Source organism: Physella acuta, unplaced genomic scaffold (genome assembly GCF_028476545.2).
Source record: "Physella acuta isolate Inbredline_101_S28 unplaced genomic scaffold, ASM2847654v3 ptg002003l, whole genome shotgun sequence".
Classification (NCBI taxonomy): Eukaryota; Metazoa; Mollusca; class Gastropoda; family Physidae; genus Physella; species Physella acuta.
Genome location: NW_026733508.1, coordinates 1 through 19,518, shown reverse-complemented (window position 1 = coordinate 19,518; position 19,518 = coordinate 1). Strand labels below are relative to the sequence as shown.

Genomic DNA, 19,518 nt, shown 5'->3' with positions numbered 1-19,518 from the left:
TCCTTATACGGAAACCGGCTCAGAAGGTTCACTTCCATTAGCCAGGCAGGCCTCAGTGTGGCAAACCCTACCATAAGACCAAGTTTCCCACACATCGGTCGCTACTTCCGTGGGCTCTCACCGGGCTTTCCTTCCCCACCCACCAGACGCGGGACGTCGTCCTACCGCCTGGTACCCGGCTTGATCGTGGGGGGCGTTCTGCCATTTTTTCTTGAGCCTAGCGCATACAGCAGCTCTACTCGGCCAGATCAAAAACCTCTAGCTGCTGTTGGCTACCACTAGCCATTCCACACCCACTAGGGGGGTCATGAGCTTGGTCCGACTAGTGGTACTCTTCCGAAGCCACGTGAAGGCCGCAGCTTAAAGTCAAAATATCTGGTTAGGGTCGAGAGCAAATCCCTCTTGGTTCCCGGCAGTCTTGCATCTCTTCTCCCCCACGCTAATGTGTAGGGGACTTGGGAGTCCGACGTACCAGGCTCTTCGGAAACCAACCAGTTCTATGGCTCAATAAAACCTGCATGAGCCATAGAACTGGTTGCTGACCTACTTACTAGCCCTATTGCAATATCAACAAGACATGATCTGGGGTACGGGTCACGGTCGCAGTTGCCAGTTTAGCCTACGAATACAAAAAGTGCCTTTGATCAACAAAGACCTTAAAGCGCCCCTGGTTAGTATAGCTTGTAGAGAGAAGTTCAAAGACAATGAACAGAAATAGAAATGTACAATGTAGCAATGTCTATTCTTATTCACTGATATGAGACACACGGGCCGAAACATTCTTTGCTGTTCATTCTTCATTCATAAAAAAAAAATCAAAACATTGAAATCAAAGCAACTCAGTCATATTGAACAAAAACTTGATTTTTGTTATAAAGATACACCATACTAGAAAACAAAGCAGTGATGAAGCGTATACAATGTGACATTTGTTACTGCTTTAGACTGTAATAAAATTATTCTGAACACATTATAATTTTCAGATACATCAATAAGAAAAAAATTTAGCTTACAAGCAATGTGAAATTATTATATGACCAGAACTGGACATAGACTCTGTTATCAGTAATGGAATGAAATGTGAAATGAAGATTCATTTTCAATTAATTAATGTAACGTAAACACATAATAACATAGTTATAGATTAGTCAAAGTTTTGAAACATTTAAAAATAAGTGAAACGAAAAAAAACAACTTGTGTTTAGTTTGGAGCAATATTTGTATGTTATTCATTATGCACAATTTTTAATTGTTGCAATATATATTGTTTTCTTCATAATTCATAAACATCAAGTAAACAATTCAAACATTTAATTTGAAATTACATATTTTAGTTCACATTTGCTCCCTCTTGAATAAAAAAAAAATCACAGCCAAATTTGCCTTAAAACAATTCTACTCAATACTAACACTTTTGATGGATAAGAACTTGTAACTTCATACATCCTGTCAATCAGATTCACATTTTATGGAAAATATAAACAAGTGGTTGTGGGACTTTATAAAAATAATATACCTTATGTATATATATTATGTATTTTGTGAGAATGTATTGACATGATACACAGTACACATACTGTCAGCTCTTCAGCATTTTTTCAGTGCAATGTGGGGATGCAAACGTATACACTTTTTACTCAATTGTATTGATAGATAAACATGATGTGTCTGACAGCAACTATTTATATTTTATGAAACATTGATGATATTTAGTTAATTTTTTTTCATACATATATGGTAATTAGATCATTATTTCCTTCTTTTTGTCTTGTACTATAGAATCTAATTGATAACTAAAACAGTAGGCAACTCTTTTTTGCATATTCATGCCAAAAATAAATTAACTTTGCTATCACCTTGCAACAGATGACACCAAAATTTTGTTTTTGTTTTTAATTGTTTTGGAAAAAAAAATTTAAAATAATTTTATTATTATATCAAAGACTTAACATTAGGCATTATTTTAGTTTACAATATTGAGTTAATTTTTTTATCAGCTTATTCAATTTGCGAGTTCAGAACTTATAATCTGGGAATAATGTTGTTCACCTAATGCAGTTGTATTTAAATTTAATTGCTTCTATTTGTAAATGTAAAGCTTTTAAAATAATTTAAGCAAAGAACAATAACAATGTTAAAAGGATAAGCAATTATAATTTATTTTTCAGGATTATTTCCCTTAAAGAGCAGTTTTTAAAAAAAAGCCATGTTTTATGATGTGTGAAATAAGCTAGGAATCTAGCACGCCCTAGAAGTCCGGAAAACAACGTAAATTATCATAAATAACATTAATTTGTAATAACTATTGCCCACAAAAACTGTCTTTCAGCTTCAGACGAAAAGTTGGTAGTAGTTTTTAAATTTTTTATTTTGCTGTTTTATTAAAAAGATAAGGCATTTTGGAAAAATGATATTTTATTATAAAGCTTTACATGGCACATAATAGATTTAATATTTAGATCTGATCTTTATAAAAATGAATATCAGTTTTACTTTTAGTTTGCTAAGTAATAACAATATAAGACTACTAAGACCATGATGTATTTTACACGAATGTTTTCTCTGCAATCATTTGAATTAAATGTTACTTTGGTTTAATAGTTCTGCAAATATTTTCATAATCCTGTTAGACTTAGTTTCAACACACATAGATCTATATCTAAATAAAACATTAATAATAAATAAAATAGTACATTCATATCCATTTACCTATCAGTATAAAAATTACAAACTGTTTAACACAATTTACAATTAACTGTTTACTTGAAAAGAAATAAAATTATTATCAGAAAGCAAGGTTTAGGCTACAGAAAAATATGCACACGAATACAGTAGAAATTTAAATACAGCATGAGACATAACAATAATCATAACATGGTGTGCATGTTTGGCTGTAGAGAACGTGGTAAATTATATGATTCCCATCTAAAATGTGAATGTTTTTTTAGCAGCACTGACAATAAAGTGTGTTTATCAGAAAATAGAAAACTTTAGAAATTTACAAAAACATCTTTGGAATAGTTTGTAATTTAAAACAATTTTTGTTTTTAAAGTTTGATTGTGTGATCTTAAAATTATTAATCAGAATGTTGATTTTTTTAACATTTTCTGTTGTTGAAAGCTTATTCATTTAAATTGACAGGCAAAAAAAGAACATGCTGCAAAAAAAATAAAAAATAAATACATTTGTTATAATAATATAATTGACACATTAAAATGTAAAAATTTATAATCATTCTTAAATTTAATTTGGAAACAAGTATAAGCTATTGACTTAAATATTTGCTTTACAGATACTCTAATAATCAACTGTAATTAGTTGTAGGCTGACGCAGAAAACCATTTATTGTACAATAAACATAGCAATGAATTACAGATAATTATTTCATGTAAATTGTTATCTTTCTGATCAATATTTATATGTATTGAAATATATAGTTAGTTGTAAAATAAACAGGCGCCAAATCCCTTTGTTTTGATGCTGAGATGAAAATATCTTCTCTTTGTCCGTAAGTTAATGTTAGTTAAAAACCATCATGAACACTTATACATTAAAAATTTACAATGGGTAGCTTCCATAAATCATGGTATGCTTTATAGTGGATAAAAAGTAAAGAAGAAGTTGAGGTTAGGGGTGGTGACTAAATGAAACTATTGTAGAGTTATGTACCTACCATTTTAAAAATATTATATTAAAGAATTTTGGCCTATTATATTTCTGATGCTGGGCAGGGAAGTAAGGGATTGCAGGAAATGTAAAACTTGACAGATAATAGATAATCTGGTCCTTAACTAAAAGGTGCAACAATATTTATGGAAGCCACTCTCTAAAGGGAATGTAACATAAAATGTTTTTTTGTTGCCCAAAACATTTTAATGGCACAGTTAAATAGTTAATTTTGATAATCTTTTTTTTATATCTTAAGTAAAAGAAAAATATTTGTATAAACTTAAGCTTTAAATGAAAGATTTGAGTGTCTAATTAAATCAATACTTATTTTGAATTTAATTCAATTAATTAAATATTCTAAAATGACATCTGCACTTTATTGTTCTAAAGTTAAATCTAACTAACAATATAGACACTTTGATGAACAAAATTTGGTTTCCTTTGAATTTGATGGATATGTGTATATCATATTAAATTGCTTGCAACAACCACATAATAATATTATAATACTCAAACAACAGCCTATACAAAGGTTATGTTGAGAGAGCTATTGTTTAGTATAAGAGATTGTTGTTGACTAAAAGAATAAAAATAAAGTATCAATACATTTGATATATTTGTTGGTTTCTACATGATGGAGCTATGATAGAACCACCAATACATTAGAAAACAGTAGTCTGAAACTGAATATTTACTATTTGTATAAAAAACATTTAATTTAAACAGAAAATAAACATTATCAATACATTTTTTACAGGTAATATGTGATCGCATTAGTTATGTGTTTTTACACATTAAAGAACAAGCAACATGCTAGTTTTGAATTTATGACAGAAGTTGACCAATAATTTTATTTACATGAATGTTAAGGTTAAAACCTGGGATGTCAAACTTATTTTACCAAGACTGTATTAATTTTCAATTTATCTGAAAAAAACCAGGTTTTACTTTGCAATATTTATGTTACCTTTGTATTTTTTAAATTTTAAAACTATTTTGATGAAAGTTATGTACGATTCAGTTAAGAGCATATAACATTACTTTGGTATAAAAAGTTTTTAGCTGTTAATGCAACAAATTTAATGTCATGTAATGATAAAATGAACACAAACAACGTTATTGAAATGTTTCAAATAATTCTTTAAAAAAAAGACAGTCTTTACAGAAATATATTTTGTAAAACAAAATAACCTTTTAAATGACATTTAAATATGACATAATTGTATACATAAGAAATATATTTTAAAAAAATCTTTTTCTGGATGTTATATAAATATATATTTAAACATAAATTCTTTAACACTGATACTTTTCAAAAGCACTTCAATTATTTTTTTTACCCTAACTTTTGAAACTTTCCTACAGAAGTATTTTTGGAATGTCACATAGAAAATAATTCACATTTGACAATTTGTTTTTCAGCAAACATGTAATACACAAGTAGGAACAAAACTAAAATGAAAATAATAAGGCACCCACAGCCTTGTTCTGAAATCAGATGTGTAGTGTACAAATCATTGATTTGAAATCTGATGTGTAGTGTACAAATCATTGATTTGAAATCAGATGTGTAGTGTACAAATCATTGATTTGAAATCAGATGTGTAATTTACAAATTACTGATAAAAAATCAGACCTTTGATGTACAAATTATGGCTCTGAAATTAGACCAGTAATGTACAAATCATGGATCTAAAATCAGACCAGTAATGTACAAATCATTGATCTAAAATCAGACAGTAATGGACAAATGACTCATCTGAAATCAGAGCCATAATCTACAAATGATTGATCTGGAATCACACCTGCGCCTCACATAAGTTAATGTACAAGTCACTGTCATAGGACACTGTGGCTGTGGACTCTTTCTCTTGGCTCGGTGGATCAAATAAGTCAATCCTGACATCATTTTTCTTGCTCTTTTTCCCCTCCAGTTTCCCATAGCCTCTCTCTCCACTCTCCTTACTGCTGGACTTTTCCGTGTTATTAGAAAAGGTGCTGTCAGAAGGTCCGTCGGTTATGGACTCGGAGTAGTCTGCCTTTGTGACACTCAGCTCCACCTGGTTGTTGGTGCCCGCTGCTCCTTTTTTGGTAAAATCTGTCGCTGAGCCGTTACTTTTGAGGCCATCTTTCTCTTCGGCGATTTTCGTGAGAACTGCCTGTTTGGGTTTATCCCGTTCTTTGTGCTGGACGAAGCACTGAAGCTGCACCCGCACTCCCCCGCCGTCTCCTTTACTGTTGGAACTGCTGCTGCTCTGCTTGCTGAGTTTGATGGGGGTGTGGCCATTGTTTACCACTTGGTTGTGCTTGCCGCTGGGGCAGCCCTCGGAGAAGTCAATGTCTAGCAGGGCTGCGACCTCAGTCATGTTGGCAGTGTACTGGCAGCTGCTGTGTTTTTGAAGGATTTCGTGGTTGGACGGGTGCCTCTCAAAAAAGGGCATGGCATAGAAAAGAACACCTCCAAGCAGCATGGTCACCCCGGAAAAGATGTAGCCAGCACTTTTGGACTCGTAAGTGTCATTGAGAAATGCTGTGAGAAAATTATTTTAAAATTGTGAAAGTCTTGTTTTCAACACAAAATTATTAAATATAAGAAGATTTATAGTATTGGTAGTAAAATAATATAGTAAGGCTGTTGTAGTGCTACACAAACTGGGCCATGTTGTTATAGATTATGTTTTTTTCTACTGGTCATCTGTTTTAAGCCTCAACATAGAAGTCTGGTCAAACCAATCAACTTTATCTTAAATCAAGTTAAGTGCCTGTCTGAGCTGGGTGGACAGTGTTGAGGCACCTATCTGAGCTGGATGCACACACTCTTAAAGTGGCTGAACTGGGGGACATAGAGACAAATGCCTATTTGGGCAGGGGGATACAGAGACTTTACACAGACTCAAGGCTGTGAACCACAGACTTAAGGGTTGGCAATAAAATGATCTACCAATTTGTTGTGCCATATGACATATTCATTGGTGTGGAGCTGTTTTTATGTTACATAGACACAAACAAAACCTATGGATCTTCTGGATGATCCACTATAGGGTAGTCTCATTATATGGTCATTGTTCTTTTCTATTATGTCCACTTGTTCATGTATTATTACTTTTTAACCCTTAGACTAGGTTTATACTTATACTATTTATGCAGCAGCTAATATTTTTAGTTTATTTTTTAATACACTGATGATTGTTAAGATAATTACCACTTTTAAAAACTTTTGAAATTACAGGAAAATATTGAGAATAAATTCTCCAAACTGTACTTAAAGGTGGGGGTCATGGGCACTTTTATAAATAACTTTTTAAACTGACAAGGAAATATCGAGAATAAATTCTGCAAATTGTACTTAAAGGTGGGGGGCGTGGCCATTTTTAAAAACAACTTTTTAAACTGACAAGGAAATATTGAGAATAAATTTTCCAAACTGTACCTGCAGCGGGGGCACCAAACAACATAGGGAAGCTGCTAGCAGCACATAGAAAACTCCAAGCTCGCTCCATCAACTTGATCTTCACCAGCTCATACACGTAGGTTTTTAAACTGGAATATATCAGGTGAAAAAACAGTGATTTGGATGAAGTAGTTATTCAGTTTTTAAAAAATGTAGTGTGTGAAGTGAGGGGGGGGGGGGAGGGGGGGGTTATGTTTTATCTGACCCATAGATGTAGTAGGGTCTCAGATGCAGTCAGAATATCTCTTTTGTGCTGATTCACTATCAGTGTCTCCTGCATTTCTGTCTGTCTGTTCTCTCATTTGAGTTTTTACTAACGAGCATTTTGGGTAGTTAGCCACACACATTTTTTTCAAAATATAATATAATATAATATCCAAAACATTATAGTTTTATACCGTTGTAACAAAATGTATAGATGATTTGCTCTATGCCCAGCCACCTTTACTTTCCCTAACCTGAGTTAGGTACCCATCAGAGCTGGGTGGACTCAGTGACACGCTACTGACTTGAACCCAAATTCAAACTTAGGACTTTTGGGTTAGCATTCTAGCGCTCTACCGCTAGGCCACTTTTCCCCCTTATCCATAGTTAATTATACACAATTCTATCTAAGTTCTCACCTATAATAATAGCTACCACAACATATGCCATAGGCCCATGCATACAAGGCAAATGAGGTTTCATCAGTTGCCAAAAGAAGCAGCAGAGTAAACAATCCACAGAGAATAGCTGAGGTCTGGCACAAGTGACGCCTAGGTCAAACAAAGATTCAGTAATTGGTTAACATCTAGGTGACAGAAACAGTATTGGTAATTTCAAAATAAATTTTCAGTGACGCCTAGGTCAAACAAAGATTCAGTAATTGGTTAACATCTAGGTGACAGGGTCAAACAAAGATTCAGTAATTGGTTAACATCAAGGTGACAGGGTCAAACAAAGATTCAGTAATTGATTAACATCTAGGTGACAGGGTCAAACAAAGATTCAGTAATTGGTTAACATCTAGGTGACAGGGTCAAACAAAGATTCAGTAATTGGTTAACATCTAGGTGACAGGGTCAAACAAAGATTCAGTAATTGGTTAACATCTAGGTGACAGGGTCAAACAAAGATTCAGTAATTGGTTAACATCTAGGTGACAGGGTCAAACAAAGATTCAGTAATTGGTTAACATCTAGGTGACAGGGTCAAACAAAGATTCAGTAATTGGTTAACATCTAGGTGACAGGGTCAAACAAAGATTCAGTAATTGGTTAACATCTAGGTGACAGGGTCAAACAAAGATTCAGTAATTGGTTAACATCTAGGTGACAGGGTCAAACAAAGATTCAGTAATTGGTTAACATCTAGGTGACAGGGTCAAACAAAGATTCAGTAATTGGTTAACATCTAGGTGACAGGGTCAAACAAAGATTCAGTAATTGGTTAACATCTAGGTGACAGGGTCAAACAAAGATTCAGTAATTGGTTAACATCTAGGTGACAGGGTCAAACAAAGATTCAGTAATTGGTTAACATCTAGGTGACAGGGTCAAACAAAGATTCAGTAATTGGTTAACATCTAGGTGACAGGGTCAAACAAAGATTCAGTAATTGGTTAACATCTAGGTGACAGGGTCAAACAAAGATTCAGTAATTGGTTAACATCTAGGTGACAGGGTCAAACAAAGATTCAGTAATTGGTTAACATCTAGGTGACAGGGTCAAACAAAGATTCAGTAATTGGTTAACATCTAGGTGACAGGGTCAAACAAAGATTCAGTAATTGGTTAACATCTAGGTGACAGGGTCAAACAAAGATTCAGTAATTGGTTAACATCTAGGTGACAGGGTCAAACAAAGATTCAGTAATTGGTTAACATCTAGGTGACAGGGTCAAACAAAGATTCAGTAATTGGTTAACATCTAGGTGACAGGGTCAAACAAAGATTCAGTAATTGGTTAACATCTAGGTGACAGGGTCAAACAAAGATTCAGTAATTGGTTAACATCTAGGTGACAGGGTCAAACAAAGATTCAGTAATTGGTTAACATCTAGGTGACAGGGTCAAACAAAGATTCAGTAATTGGTTAACATCTAGGTGACAGGGTCAAACAAAGATTCAGTAATTGATTAACATCTAGGTGACAGGGTCAAACAAAGATTCAGTAATTGGTTAACATCAAGGTGACAGGGTCAAACAAAGATTCAGTAATTGGTTAACATCTAGGTGACAGGGTCAAACAAAGATTCAGTAATTGGTTAACATCTAGGTGACAGGGTCAAACAAAGATTCAGTAATTGGTTAACATCTAGGTGACAGGGTCAAACAAAGATTCAGTAATTGGTTAACATCAAGGTGACAGAAACAGTATTGGTAATTTCAAAATAAATTTTCAGTGACGCCTAGGTCAAACAAAGATTCAGTAATTGGTTAACATCTAGGTGACAGAAACAGTATTGGTAATTTCAAAATAAATTTTCAGTGACGCCTAGGTCAAACAAAGATTCAGTAATTGGTTAACATCTAGGTGACAGGGTCAAACAAAGATTCAGTAATTGGTTAACATCTAGGTGACAGAAACAGTATTGGTAATTTCAAAATAAATTTTCAGTGACGCCTAGGTCAAACAAAGATTCAGTAATTGGTTAACATCAAGGTGACAGAAACAGTATTGGTAATTTCAAAATAAATTTTCAGTGACGCCTAGGTCAAACAAAGATTCAGTAATTGGTTAACATCAAGGTGACAGAAACAGTATTGGTAATTTCAAAATAAATTTTCAGTGACGCCTAGGTCAAACAAAGATTCAGTAATTGGTTAACATCTAGGTGACAGAAACAGTATTGGTAATTTCAAAATAAATTTTCAGTGACGCCTAGGTCAAACAAAGATTCAGTAATTGGTTAACATCTAGGTGACAGAAACAGTATTGGTAATTTCAAAATAAATTTTCAGTGACGCCTAGGTCAAACAAAGATTCAGTAATTGGTTAACATCTAGGTGACAGAAACAGTATTGGTAATTTCAAAATAAATTTTCAGTGACGCCTAGGTCAAACAAAGATTCAGTAATTGGTTAACATCTAGGTGACAGGGTCAAACAAAGATTCAGTAATTGGTTAACATCAAGGTGACAGAAACAGTATTGGTAATTTCAAAATAAATTTTCAGTGACGCCTAGGTCAAACAAAGATTCAGTAATTGGTTAACATCTAGGTGACAGAAACAGTATTGGTAATTTCAAAATAAATTTTCAGTGACGCCTAGGTCAAACAAAGATTCAGTAATTGGTTAACATCTAGGTGACAGGGTCAAACAAAGATTCAGTAATTGGTTAACATCTAGGTGACAGGGTCAAACAAAGATTCAGTAATTGGTTAACATCTAGGTGACAGGGTCAAACAAAGATTCAGTAATTGGTTAACATCTAGGTGACAGGGTCAAACAAAGATTCAGTAATTGGTTAACATCTAGGTGACAGGGTCAAACAAAGATTCAGTAATTGGTTAACATCTAGGTGACAGGGTCAAACAAAGATTCAGTAATTGGTTAACATCTAGGTGACAGGGTCAAACAAAGATTCAGTAATTGGTTAACATCTAGGTGACAGGGTCAAACAAAGATTCAGTAATTGGTTAACATCTAGGTGACAGGGTCAAACAAAGATTCAGTAATTGGTTAACATCTAGGTGACAGGGTCAAACAAAGATTCAGTAATTGGTTAACATCTAGGTGACAGGGTCAAACAAAGATTCAGTAATTGGTTAACATCTAGGTGACAGGGTCAAACAAAGATTCAGTAATTGGTTAACATCTAGGTGACAGGGTCAAACAAAGATTCAGTAATTGGTTAACATCTAGGTGACAGGGTCAAACAAAGATTCAGTAATTGGTTAACATCTAGGTGACAGGGTCAAACAAAGATTCAGTAATTGGTTAACATCTAGGTGACAGGGTCAAACAAAGATTCAGTAATTGGTTAACATCTAGGTGACAGGGTCAAACAAAGATTCAGTAATTGGTTAACATCTAGGTGACAGGGTCAAACAAAGATTCAGTAATTGGTTAACATCTAGGTGACAGGGTCAAACAAAGATTCAGTAATTGGTTAACATCTAGGTGACAGGGTCAAACAAAGATTCAGTAATTGGTTAACATCTAGGTGACAGGGTCAAACAAAGATTCAGTAATTGGTTAACATCTAGGTGACAGGGTCAAACAAAGATTCAGTAATTGGTTAACATCTAGGTGACAGGGTCAAACAAAGATTCAGTAATTGGTTAACATCTAGGTGACAGGGTCAAACAAAGATTCAGTAATTGGTTAACATCTAGGTGACAGGGTCAAACAAAGATTCAGTAATTGGTTAACATCTAGGTGACAGGGTCAAACAAAGATTCAGTAATTGGTTAACATCAAGGTGACAGGGTCAAACAAAGATTCAGTAATTGGTTAACATCTAGGTGACAGGGTCAAACAAAGATTCAGTAATTGGTTAACATCTAGGTGACAGGGTCAAACAAAGATTCAGTAATTGGTTAACATCTAGGTGACAGGGTCAAACAAAGATTCAGTAATTGGTTAACATCTAGGTGACAGGGTCAAACAAAGATTCAGTAATTGGTTAACATCTAGGTGACAGGGTCAAACAAAGATTCAGTAATTGGTTAACATCTAGGTGACAGGGTCAAACAAAGATTCAGTAATTGGTTAACATCTAGGTGACAGGGTCAAACAAAGATTCAGTAATTGGTTAACATCTAGGTGACAGGGTCAAACAAAGATTCAGTAATTGGTTAACATCTAGGTGACAGAAACAGCATTGGTAATTTCAAAATAAATTTTCAGTGACGCCTAGGTCAAACAAAGATTCAGTAATTGGTTAACATCTAGGTGACAGAAACAGTATTGGTAATTTCAAAATAAATTTTCAGTGACGCCTAGGTCAAACAAAGATTCAGTAATTGGTTAACATCTAGGTGACAGAAACAGCATTGGTAATTTCAAAATAAAATTTTTAATGTAATGTTTATTTTGGTGAAAGTACTGCTTATTTTGTATTCACTTAAAACATACTATGATATTTAATTCTAATTATGTTGCAGCATAATTATCAATGGGGGGGGGGGGGGGGGAGTTGTGCTTTAGATCTTATGCTACATTCTTTCAATTCTTTGTTGTTTGTGTCAATCATTGAAAAACATTGCAATTAGTTGGTCATAGGATTAACAAGTTAATTTGTAACCCAAATAAGAGGCCACTTTTCAGCCTTAGGTCTGTAAAGCTCATGTAAATTTGGAAGGATTGAAAGAATCAAGCCAGTAACTAAGAAAGTGGGCATTCACAAAGAAAACCCACTAAATTAATATTAGCTGAGGTACTTGTTTGGTGAAAACAAAAAGGGGAATGTGTATTAATTATAGAAAAAAATCCCCAGATGATACAAATAATTTTTATAGTATATAGGAAACAATTAAGGAATCTTCATATGCTTGTTATTTCATGCATTTAAAATAATTATCTTAGTTTTATAGTTTTCATTATTTAAAAAAAGCATGTATCTTTATAATGACAAGCAGATATAGCGAAGAGCTAAAACTCATGAGCAGATATCAATCTTGAGACTCAATTTTTTTTTTGAAAAATACTTTAAAATGGGAAAATGTGTAGGCAGAAAAATGTTATGAAACCTGTGAAAACCATTGGAGGTGTCAAGAGCAGAAGCCAAATCTGGACAAAAACATCTGATGACTTCAATGCTAAATGTTATTTTTTTTCCCACTTGTTTTGTTAATATTATCATATGATCTCAGCTGAGTTTGTTTTTAGACATCTTTTTTTAGAAAATATTATAAAACTGTTTCTATTTTCCATAGATTAACTCTTTCAACGGAAGGTATGAAACAGGAAGTGAAAACCGGCCATTTTTGAGCTAAGTTGAGCTAAATATCTCCTCCAAAAACAATCTTATTTTATCATAAGGTATATGTAAAGTTGGAAAAGCAACTATTCAACAAACACTCACATTTTAACTTAAGTTTTTATGGAATGGACGATTTTTTAAAAATTAAGTCTTGGGTCTCTTTTAAAATATTTTTATCAAAATTATTTTATCACAAATAAACAGCATAGCTACAAAATTTATTTTATTAAAAAAAGTTTTTGACTCAGCAACAATAAAAAAAATTAAATTGAACATTTGCAAATTAAAAAAAACTTCTAACCTTGATATGTAGCACTCATTACTATTCCTGATGGTGATGTATCCTAGACCTATGCAGCCAACAACAAAGCCCATGCCGACATAGACATTGAGCAGGAACAATCTGTCCTTGTTCTGGTGATGTGACTCAGCAGTCTTTGGCTGGAAAATAAATAAATGAAATAAAATTTTATGAAGTTTTGGAGATAAATTTTTACTGAAGTTTATTTCTTATGGTAAAAATCATGGTTTACAACTGCATAAAATAGACCATTTGCTGATATGCTTATTAAAAGTAAAGTTTTGAGGATTTAACTGAAAATTAGGCATTGACTTTATTTTCGTTATTGGTTTTTAAAAAATGATATTTAATATTTTAAAGATGTGTTATACAAATCTTGCATTTTTTTTAAGAAAATGTAATTCATGTTTTTTTTTCTTTTTATAATTGAATGATGTAGTTATGTACAAGAGAGCTTTAATTAATGCAAAAAAAAAAAAGTAATTCATAGTGGAGCATATATTTTTTAGGCAAGAACACTGAACAAGCAAAACATATTTGTTTAGCAGGAAAAACAATTTGGAAAAAATTATGAATGGAAGATGATATAAATATTTACCAGTAGAAAAAAAAATGTTACTCAGAAAATAGATTTACTAGTAGAGCTAAAATTGTGTATGTATTGTAAACAAGTTTTACCAGTAGAACTAATTTTAAAAATTACCAGTAGTAGTAGAACTAATTTCAGTTAACAGAAAAAAAAACCTCACCAGTAGAACACATTTTAGACTTATTTACCAGAGGAAAAAAATACCAGTGGATCTTATTTTATCTTATCAAAGAAAAAACTTACCAGCAGAACTAATTACATCTTACCCAAGAAAAAACTTACCAGTAGAATTAATTACATCTTACCCTGAGAAAAAACTTACCAGTAGAACTAATTACATCTTACCCAAGGAAAAAACTTACCAGTAGAACTAATTACATCTTACCCAAGAAAAAACTTACCAGCAGAACTAATTACATCTTACCCTAGAAAAAACTTACCAGCAGAACTAATTACATCATACCCAAGAAAAAAACTTACCAGTAGAACTAATTACATCTTACTAAAGAAAAAACTTACCAGTAGAACTAATTACATCTTACCAAAGAAAAAACTTACCAGTAGAACGAATGGAACATGGATCCCCATCCCAATAACAGTAGATATGACGATAAGGGCCCTAAGGGAGCTCATCCTAAGGGCGCTGAAGTCGAGGTAGGGAGGCTTCTCAGCTTCTCTGTCCCGTCTGTTCTTCTTCTGGCTCTTCAGGTGGAGGATAACTTTCCTCCTGGGGTGGTACAGGTTGGCCGAGCGGTAGAGGGCGCCAGCGATGATGGTCAGCACCAGGAGACCCGCCACACACTGCAGACCATGCATCCACTCGATCGCCCTGCAAGAGAACAGTATAATAGTTTGGGACTTTTTCATAATTTGTATGGTAAAAGTAAAGTTTAAATAAAACATTATCAAGAGTTTTTTTAACCACATTGATGAATGCTAAGTAAGCCAAATGTCCATTCGAGCCCAAAAGGTTCATCTGGACAGGTGAAGTAGAGTTCACCTGTTTCATTGACCTCGGCTAACGAAAGTATAGCATTAAAGGAATTCATGAAATTTAATTAATATTTTCCACCAGCTTACTTAAAAAAAATGCCACATACATTTTACGGACTTCAGGGGGCGGGGTAACATGGGGGGGGGGGGGGGTAGCAATTGTGAAATCGCACATAGGTACAAGTAAAAAGTAACGTTACAGCAAGCGTGTCGGTCTTTTTGTGAGGATGTGTAAAAGTGGGAGGGGAAGTAAAATCGTCAAAAAAAACGTGAGGTCACATGTGACTCCTTACTATTCCGGTACGATATCCCGTTAACTAAAATAAAAATTATGTCAACTTTTTCTTCTTCAAATTTTTTTTTTTTGGATTGTAGATTAAACGACAAACAGCTGAGCTGGTGGAAAAAACTTTTGAGGGAGCGTCGCATATTTGAAATATTTTAAACGAATTCGTTCCATTAAAAAAAAAGTCCTCCAAAGTTTCGACTTCCGCTTAAGAGTTTACTCAACTCTACATTTGTTTTAATTTTGAATAGAATTATTGAAACGGAAGCTACAAGCAGAGTTTCTTTCAAGCATTTCTTGAGGGGGGGGGGGGGGGGGGGGAGGCACACAAGCCATGTGAGTTATGGTCACATCAAAATTAGGCCACCCGGTAGAACCTCATTATCAGAAATCCTGAACATAGCTAACATTAAACTCAACCATTACACTAACCCCAACGTAACATTGTAGGCCTATGTTAAAAAAAAAAACTCTAATAGGCTTACTAACCAGATTAACACATAACGCATTGTGTCTCAAGTGTATCTTCTAGATGTCAAATGTAAGTGAGGGTTAACCTTAATGGGGGGGGGGGGGGTCAGTGTTTCTTCCAGGCATCTCTTCCCCCCCCCCCCCAAGATAGCCTAACGCCCCCCCCCCCCCCCCACCCCTGAATGAAATGGAATTTATATAGAAAATATATACTTTTAACAGTGTCCGCCTCCCCCCTCCCCCAAGATAGCCTAACGCCCCCCCCCCCCCCTGAATGAAATGGAAATTTATATAGAAAATATATACTTTTAACAGTGTCCGCCTCCCCCCTCCCCCAAGATAGCCTAACGCCCCCCCCCCTGAATGAAATGGAATTTATATAGAAAATATATACTTTTAACAGTGTCCGCCTCCCCACTCCCCCAAGATAGCCTAACGCCCCCCCCCCTGAATGAAATGGAATTTATATAGAAAATATATACTTTTAACAGTGTCCGCCTCCCCCTCCCCCAAGATAGCCTAACGCCCCCCCCCCCCCCCCTGAATGAAATGGAATTTATATAGAAAATATATACTTTTAACAGTGTCCGCCTCCCCCCTCCCCCAAGATAGCCTAACGCCCCCCCCCCCCTGAATGAAATGGAATTTATATAGAAAATATATACTTTTAACAGTGTCCGCCTCCCCCCTCCCCCAAGATAGCCTAACGCCCCCCCCCCCCTGAATGAAATGGAATTTATATAGAAAATATATACTTTTAACAGTGTCCGCCTCCCCCCTCCCCCAAGATAGCCTAACGCCCCCCCCCCCCTGAATGAAATGGAATTTATATAGAAAATATATACTTTTAACAGTGTCCGCCTCCCCCCTCCCCCAAGATAGCCTAACGCCCCCCCCCCCCTGAATGAAATGGAATTTATATAGAAAATATATACTTTTAACAGTGTCCGCCTCCCCCCTCCCTTGAGAAAAAAGTCTGGAAGAAACGCAAAGGGGGGGGGGTGACCTCGCACACTGTGATATAATAACTAAACAGGGGGTATTGTATTTAATTTTAGATATACGCGCCATTACTTTAAAATGTCAATCAACCTAAATCGTTCACACCACTGTTTTAAATAAAAATAAAATGTACACAAATATTGATTGTTACCCAATATAACAGTTTCTATTTTAGTCTAACCTTTTATTTAATTACTCGCTAGAGCAGCGAGGTGGGCCTAGGATTTATCAACAGTTGGGGTTATGGGGGGGGGGGGGGGGTCGTCCATAAATGACGTCACACTCGTAGGGGGAGGGGGTCCGTTATATTTTGAATGTGTGATGAGGGGGAGGGGGGAGGAGTTCACACTTTTGCAGTATAAAAGAAAAACAATGCTAGAAAACGAATTTTCAGTTGTTATTTCACATTTTAGCATTTTAGAAAACTGTTTTAATAAATTGTAATAGAAAGTGTTTAAGATACTCTATGTTGACAGTTCAGACAAGATTTTGGAAAAAAATATCAATGTTTTAAGAAAAATTTAACTGCAGTTTTGAAAGGAGGGGAGGGGGGTTGTATGCTGAGGTGTGACGTCATTTTAGGGGGGGGGGTCTGACTTTTTAGGACGACGTATGACGGAGGGGAGGTAAAAATTGTCATAAACACATGGGCCTCCCCGCACGTGTATCTTCTGCTAATACCTATTGCAAAGATGAAGATGCTAAGGTAAAAGATAGGGTAAACGTAAGACTCTTAGATCGATGTTCCAAACTTAGTACGATGACAGTTTTCATCTATTTTTGCGCTAGATTTATTTCAAGACAAACTAATTTTATTTCAATAAAAATTATTAATCGCCTAATTGACATGTCAGCCATTCTCTTCTAATGTTATCTTTAACTGATGTTTACACTTTTATATGTTTGTTTGGTCTTTCCCTCCCCATCCGGCTGTAAATTGTGTTGATTGTTGTGAGCTACTTTTAACATAATAATTAATTTACAACCTTAAAGTTCGCGACTAAAAATATCTTTTTGTTAAAAAAAAAATGATTCCCAAGTTCTCCTTGGTGGTTTTTCTATTCTGCAGCCCCCACCCCTTCCCTTTTGCTTTTACATTCAACAAATCTTTATTATACACACCCGTCCTCTCCCCTTTCCCCCCTTCATCAATCTGGGAACAACAACAGTGATCTCCCTTGGCCACGTTTATTTCAGCCGGTTTGCCATAGATAGCACGACATGGGAGCTGGTACGAGCTAAATATGGCAACAAATTGACGTCACGCTCAAGGCCCGGGTCAACGTTTCCCCGGCAACGTGACGCTAAGCGACCGATTTATACAGCTCTTATTGCCGGAGACTTTGAAGGTCTATTAAAACATGGGCTACGAGTCGACTTTAAAGATATTTTTTCGTCTCTTTTTTTCTCCCTTTTTTTATTACACTAAAAAAAAATCTCGCGCGCATAGTCTTAAATTAGCAACAAAACATCAACACAACAGACAGGAGAGGCAATATTTTTAGCAAAGATTTAAAAAAAAATATTATTGAAATTATGGTTGTCCAATTGTTTATGTCTCCATTTATTTTTTGTTATGCTTACGAATTATTTTTTTTACAAAGTAGTTTAAGTAGAAACTGGTTAGTGTAAGTATCGCTTACTTTATTACTTGATAAGTTTATCAATAAATAACGCTCATCAGGGGCGTAGCGAGGGGGGGGGGCGTGGGCTGCGGACCGCACCGGGTGACACCATTTAGGGGGGTGACACCAAGGCAAAAAATAGTAAATTATATAGAGAAAAACTTGAGGGGGGGGGTGCAAATCGAAAGTTTGAGGGGGGGGGGGTTGCAAATCGAAGTTTGAGGGGGGGGGGGTGCAAATCGAAAATTTGAAAGTTTGTCCCCGGGAAGGGTCGCTACGCCTCTGGGGGGTGACACCATTAAGTGCCGCACCGGGTGACACCCGACCTCGCTACGCCACTGACACTCATGTAGATAAGGGGGGGGGGTTAAGCAGTTCTGAATTTTGTGACAATAGATAGGGAGGGGGGGATTTTGTGACAGCAACACAGTTTATATATTTTTAAAATCAAAGATGATGCAAAATCCGTTAATTTTAGATATAATTATAATGGTGATTAGTGATTATGATGATAAGGGGTTGGCTTAATTGTGGCGGCCATTTTTTAAGTTAGCTGGGGGGGGGGGGGGGGGTTGGTGGTCTGGCTGACTACACGATCCATTCATGTGCCGAAGTAGAGGAAACAGACTAACCCTACTCTCTATATCGTCTGCTCAATGGTCGGTTAGTATGAAATTGGACTTGGGTTTGACACCCTTTTTTTTTCAAGTCGGATATTTTTATACGGCTAGTATCGCTATCCTAACCATAACCTTGATCTTAGTCCTGAACCGAAATGTGATTTTATACGGCTAGTATCGCTATCCTAACCATAACCTTGATCTTAGTCCTGAACCGAAATGTGACCAAAAAAAAAACCGCAAAATGTATATTGTCTTGCTGGTGTTTACAAGATCATTTTAAAACGAATAATTGATTATCATGTTAAGTATGACATAAAGCAACAATGATTTTATTGCAAGGAGTAGGGTTAGAACAAGTCATTAAGTTGATAGTTTTGTTTTGGTAAACTTCTGAAATTATTTTGGTTTAAATTATGAAACTTTTTTCTTTCTGTCTCTTTTGTTTTGGTTTTCTTCTGAAATTCTTTTGGTTAAATTATGAGTTTTTTCCTTTCTTTTTGTTTTGGTTAGTTCTGAATTATTTTGGTTAAATCTTAAAGATTTTTCTTTTCTTTTCGTTTTGATAAGTTCTGAAATTCTTTTTGTTAAATTGTGAAGG

The 19,518-nt window shown here is 35.1% G+C and overlaps 1 protein-coding gene across 1 annotated transcript; it reads right to left on the bottom strand.

Moving 5' to 3' along the window:
- Positions 1–776: 776 nt before the first annotated feature.
- LOC131931672 (monocarboxylate transporter 2) lies at positions 777–14,749 on the bottom strand (the record flags this gene model as incomplete). Its single annotated transcript, XM_059288501.1, is given in 5 exon segments — positions 777–6,200; positions 7,101–7,210; positions 7,745–7,876; positions 13,332–13,471; positions 14,479–14,749. Coding segments are annotated over 5 exon segments (1,384 nt in total), but the record flags the coding sequence as incomplete, so codon positions are not given.
- Between the last annotated feature and the right edge of the window lie 4,769 nt (positions 14,750–19,518).